Genomic DNA, 6,401 nt, shown 5'->3' on the forward strand with positions numbered 1-6,401 from the left:
GTAATTTAGGATTAAATATTTTCAAAACAAATTTACGAATTAAAGCATTCTTTAAAATTTCGAATGCTTCTTGACATTTGGGAGTCCAACACCAGGTTGCATTTTTCTTTAAGAGTTTATTTAAAGGTGCTTTTATTTTATCATAATTATTTATAAATATATCATACATATTTATTGAACCCTATTTTACATTAGTTGAAGGTTTAAAATTTTTAATTTGCTTCGTTATCAGGAGTTACTATACCATTACATATTTCATGATCCAAAAATTGAATTTTAATTTTAAATTTTCAAATTAAAATTAAAATTAATTTTAAAAGCTTTTAATTTTAAATTTTCAAATCTCCATCTTTCAAAAAATTCTTTAAGAAGATTTAAATGTTCTTCAAAACTATTAGGATAAATAATGATATAATCAAAATAATTAGCTGGAAATGAAACGTTATGTTTAGTGAGTATTCTGCGTATTGTTCTTTCAAAAATACATGGGGAGTTCTTCCACCCGAATTTCAATCTTAACCATTCGTACAACTCACTGTTGGCGACAAAAGCAAGTTTTTCAGTGTCATCAGGGTTGTTTAAATCATCGGGGAAATCATGTTTAATACTTCAATTTTAATTGGCATTCGAGTATATTCTTAAAACCTTACAAATTAAAAGAAATTGAAAAACAAAACTTTTTTTTAAAAAAGTTTATTTTTTCGAATTGTTAATTTGTTTACATAAAAAAACGAAATATTTATCAATATTCAAGTAATGGTATGAGTTTAAGCAACATGCTGTACTCAAGCCAAATATCAAGCTATAACTTAGTATATTTATAAAAAGTCGAGAAATTTTACACACTAGTTGAAAGAATTTGAATTGGGAAAAACAGAAATATAAATAGAAAACATTTGCACCACTTTGTAAAAAAAATATTTTCCAGTGGTACCGAAACTGAAACTCATTTATCCACCACTATATATCAAAACCTCAAAGCATGTTCTCAAATACAACAGTGTTGCACTATTCTCGTGATGACACTTTCGAAGAGTTGGTGTAATTATTCTTATTCTTTTAGTTTTACTGTTTAATTCGCTACCAATTTCTTAAAAATTTTACAGAAAGTGGAGCAGCTGGCATCTCTGCTACCTAAAACTTTGTACCAAATTACTCAGAATAAAATAGATCATAAAAAATAATTTTTTTCGGAAAATCGAAAATTTTGTTAGTGAAAAAACTATCTAGACCTCTGAAAGCGGTAGCAAACTTGAAAATATAGAAGTTTTTAGTTACATCAATAAATTAAAAAAATTCCGTTTTATAGCAAATTTATTAGGATGCAATAAACAACTTAATCATTCTTATTTTCAAGTGGTAGCAAAATTTAAACATCTTACAATCTCGATAAAATTTAGTAACTGATTTGATTCTTCGCAACCTTGTTACAAATATCAATGCTACCACTAAGAAAAACATTCCAGGGAGAGTACAGATTTTGGAAGTTACGATATCCTAAAATGCAATGCGTTTGTGCTTACCTATTCTGAATATTTCAGCAACTGAAAAGAGGTCGGCTACAGAACTTCACATATCAAGAGATTTCGTAGTAAACTCTACAGTGGAGCAGGTTTCCGTAGCTGAATGCCACAGATTTATAAATGAATTGCTCTCTAAAGGAATTGTCTTTTTAAAGGACTGTATTCCTTCTTTCCCAATATGAACATTCATTAGTTCTTGAATTTCCACCGGAGTAAGCATCTCAGATTCTTCTGCAAATCTACACAAGATTTTGTGCAGCTTAGTGTTGCTACCACTTGCCATTGCTCTTTTAATACTTGAATATACTTTATAGAAATCAATTTTCTCTTCTGGTAAGAAAGTGGGTCTACTTTTCAAAAAACGTTGGAGATTTTCAGTAATCCTCAAAGCTTCAACTGTGGAATCATCTTCAAAATTAGTTTGCTTTGCTGTATTGATGTATTTTTCTCCAGTAAACTTTCTGACGAACACGTTAAACAAAAGCAGAGTCCCAATTGCATCAATATCCTGAAAAGACTTAAAACTTGAAATTCTGTTGATTGTTCTCTCTTGTTTATGATCTGCTAGACGAACTAGCTTCTGGTCTTCTTTTGTAATGGAATCAAAAGACCTTGTTTTAAAATTCATAGATTCATTTTTATTTAAAGTGCTTATCGTTAAACTTCGAAGGAAACGATTCCTTCTTGATTTGAGATAATCAATTATTAACTTAGATGACAAATTAACAGCCAAGTCGTAGGGAGTTTGATTTTTAAGATTTCTTGCATTCAAATTAGCTCCTCTTTCAACGAGATACTTGACAATATTATATAATTCATAGTGAACTGCCAAGTGTAGAGGTGTACTACGGAATACATCACTTGTAGGCTCGTTCACTGAAATACCCAATTCTTCTATAAAATATTTCACAGCACTCAGATCATTCAAGAATATAGCTTGATGTAAAGGTAGTTGGCCGCTTTCGTCTCTCAAATTTATATCAACTCCATTCATAGCTAACAACTTAATAATTTCTACTCTAGTTTCACTATCCACTTTTGCTTGAATAGCTCGATTTAAAAATCCTGCGTTGCATATGCCTTTAGCACTCGCATCCTTTTCTATTAGATATTTCACTATATTCAAATGTCCGGCATAAACAGCAGAGCAAAGTGGTGGGTCAGATGCAGATGACCCCTTCTCAATGTCAGCCTTTCTTTCTTGAATGAAATACTTAACTATGTCTATATGACCATAAAAAGCTGCTTCACTTAGTAACACGCAATCTTTTGGGTTTATTTTATCAAAAAAATACTTCATCATGTCTAGTTGATCGAACTGATTTGCATCGCAAAAAACCCATGGGCATGACTTGGGGCAACGCGGTGGGATATGCTTTTTAACAATTTTGTTGTAGTCATATTTTTTTTTCTCAAAACCATATTTTACTACATCAATATGTCCGTTTTGAATGGCATAATACATGAAATCATTACTCCGTGAGTCAAAATCATAAATGCCTCCTCCATTACTGATTAGATAATCAATCATGTCCAAATTTCCTCCTTTTGCAAACATATGTATGGGTGTTTCGCCGTTGCTATTTTTGACATCCGCAGATGCGCCTTTGACTTTTAAAAATTTCACAACTGCTGAATGCATATTTTGAGATGCCATATGAAGAGGAGTCTCCCCAAGATTATTTTTCAGTTCTAGTAGACTGTGGTCACGTCTTAGGAAGAGATCAACTACAGAAATGGCTCCATTTAAAGCTGCCTTATGAATAGGCGTGTTACCCATTTCATCTTCCGCTCGTATATCAGCCCTTTTATCGAGGAGCACCAGAACGTTTTCTAGTCTTCCACGATATGCAGCTTCATGCAATGGCGTTGAACTTTTAAAGGTTCTTGCATCTATTTTAGCTTTATTCTGTATGAGAATACTAAGTATATCCGGTTTTTCTCTCATTGCGGCTAGGTGAAGGGGTGAGTAACCTTCCTGTGTTTGCTGATCTATGAGAGCGCCACGTTTAATTATTGCTAAAAGAACATCTTTTCTCCCGAAAGTTACTGCAAAATGCAAAGCTGTAAGCCAACCATTAGCTGCTGTTCGCACTTTAAGTCTCTCATCTTCTAATAGACGTTTACTTACATTATCTTTTCTGAAAAATATTGCATAGTGAATTGGAGCCCATTTGTTATCATTAGTTCCTTCGTTTATTTTTATCCCTTCTGCGCCCAGAAGATAGTTCACCATCTCTAAATGCCCCATCATTGCTGCATGGTGTAAAGGAGTCATATTATTGTCATCACCAGCATTGATATTAACTTCTTTACTGTTAATTAAACTCTGTGCTACCTTCATATCGTTGTTTATCACTGCCAAATGAAAAGGCGTCAACTTTGTTTTGGACTGTGCATTAATCGAAGCCCTTCCAGTATTTACTATCATATTAACTACCTGTTCACCGCCCATAACGGCATTATGCAGAGGAGTGAATCCTGACATATCTTTGGCATTCAAGTCAACCGTGCTTGTTAACAGATTTCCCAATGTTTTTATGAAACCATTCCGGGCTGCCAAATGCAGAGGAGTAAAAAGTTGAGGATAGGATTGTACGCCAATGGTAGACCGATGTCTTATCAGCAGATTCGTAAACTCCTCCTGTCCAGCTTCTACAGCAACATGCATAGGAGTAAAACCAGCTTTGTCTCGTGCATTTTTCTCTGAATAAGGTTTTCCCAAGAGCAAACTTGATGCGATTTCAGTATTGCCCCATTTTGCAGCTGCATGAAGAGCTCGCCTGCCATTTTCAAACATCGCGTTTGCATCAGCTCCTTCTCGTAACAAAATTGTTGCAGCTCTCATACCTGATTCTTTATCAGGACTATCAACAGCATCGTAGAAATCTCTATTAATATCAGTGAATTCAGTCTCATAGCTTTTAAGTGTCCCAATTAGTTTCGGTGTTTCGCCTAAGAATTTTCTAAACACGAGTCTATCTCGCCGTAACTTATCGATTGGTATTTTAAGAGTTGGGCAAGCTCTTTCCTGTACGAAAACTGGATGGGACCATTCTCCAATCCTTGCATATTTATCACCACTTTTGTACTGAACCGCATAACTAACTCGCTTACCTTCTACCCAATCGCCGATCGGAGTTTTTATATTCCTTTTAAACGAGAATTGCACAAAGTTTTGTGGTTCTTCTTCTATTGCGGGTAAGGTCATATTTTGAACTTTTAATTTAATGCTTTCAAATAATCGGATGGAGTCTGTCAAGCGTCTAGCTTTCGTAGCCCAAACAAAATCTAAACTATTCACTTCTTGCAGCAATTCTATTACTCTAAGCAGCAATGGTTCCTCTTTTCCTGCTACGCCTCTTCCGATGAGAGACCTTCTGAAATCTTTGAAGGTGTTTATCATACCATTTAAGAATCTATTATAGTTATCAACGTCACTCATACGGAAAAAGTAGTTGACCAAATAAGCATATTGTTCAATTAAAAAGAACATAACATTAACATACGTATGCGAGCCATATATTAATGCATCAATAGCTTTGAATGCAGCCTTGTCATGAGATGTTTTCGGAATAGCGTATCGCAGCTTTATGATATTTAGCAAGAAGGAAAGCAATCCTTCTGGGGTTCTATAGTCTGATAAATATTTTAAAAAGTTATTTTCTCCATTTGCTAACCTATTGACATAATCATTGTTATTTAAGCCTTTTATTTTCTCGGATTCAGTGAAGAAATATTGAACGAAATTATTAATTTTCGATATTATCGGATCTACTTGGGTGATCTCGATCGTTTCTATGACCTCATCGAATCGCGCATGCATTTCGAGTCTGGTTTGTTCAACGGAATTCAATGTTTTATTTACTAACGTCATAATCTCCCTCATAGCTGCTGTTTGTTCATCCAACTTCCTGTCAATTTCGTTGAATCTTCTATTCATAATCTCTTTTATTTCGTCGAATGGGAGATCGCCGCAGTCCACTGCTGTTTGAACTATGTCTAATCCCCCGGAAAATAAATGAGACACCACTGAAATACCTGCAGTAAAGTCGGCCAAGAACTCGCCAATAATAGGAATAGAATTTAAATCATTCACAATATCATTAGCCGTTGAAGAAACTTTCGACCCTAATTCCATTGCTTTGCATGGCTCAGCCTTTGACGTTTCACGTTTTATCCTGCTTGAGACACTTAATTCATCCATTTTATATCTTGATGACGTTGCGGAGTCCATTTTGCGAGATTTTATATTTTAGAAAACGTCCGTAAACTTCAATTTTGTATCGTAGTTGAAGAGTTACGTGGAAAAAATGATTTAATTTCCTTATTTATATAACTTCGAAATCAATTATTACTTCCCCTTTGCTGCACCTGCAGGAACTGATACTCTCATTAATTGAAAAGAACTTTATTTGTTCTGTCAGGGATATTCAGCTTATATGACATATGTTGATGGAAAAACTATTAACTTTGCACAATGTTCCGAGACAAGTGTTTGGGTTGAGAAATAATTTTGAAATGGAGGTACAATAAGATATGATATCTACGCGTGCAGCTGTAACTTTGTGCTGAATATTTTAGTTCCGAAAGAATTTTGCGAATAATAATGTTATTAAGTAGAACATTTAATATTTTGCTTCGATAAATATATCTTATATTCAACCATTACACTGCAGAACAATTTCCTGCAGCAGACGTTTTTTTTAACTTATTTTAGATATCGTTGCTTTGCAAGGTTGAATCGGGCAACTAAAAAAAGGAAAAAAGTAGTGATTTATTAAATTTAAAAGATTATTACAAGAGATTAAAATTAGCAACTTTTTCTAGCATATTTTTGTTTTCAGTTTACTTTAAAAGGTATTTAAGGAAGTTTTT

At 33.8% G+C, this 6,401-nt stretch overlaps 1 protein-coding gene across 2 annotated transcripts in view; it reads right to left on the bottom strand.

The window, feature by feature from the left end:
• The window catches only part of LOC107445259 (alpha-latrotoxin-Lp1a-like), a 46,535-nt gene extending 40,684 nt beyond the window's left edge, over positions 1 to 5,851 (bottom strand). For both annotated transcript variants that reach the window (XM_043047455.3, XM_043047454.3), the window contains exon 1: positions 1,524 to 5,851. In XM_043047455.3, coding sequence (XP_042903389.2) covers positions 1,570 to 5,760 — 4,191 coding nt within the window. In that variant the 5' untranslated portion in view covers positions 5,761 to 5,851 and the 3' untranslated portion in view covers positions 1,524 to 1,569. The remainder of the gene's footprint in view (positions 1 to 1,523) is intronic.
• Between the last annotated feature and the right edge of the window lie 550 nt (positions 5,852 to 6,401).

The sequence above is a fragment of the Parasteatoda tepidariorum genome, chromosome 5, assembly GCF_982258835.1.
Source record: "Parasteatoda tepidariorum strain Cologne lab strain chromosome 5, Ptep-v5.0, whole genome shotgun sequence".
Lineage (NCBI taxonomy): Eukaryota > Metazoa > Arthropoda > Arachnida > Araneae > Theridiidae > Parasteatoda > Parasteatoda tepidariorum.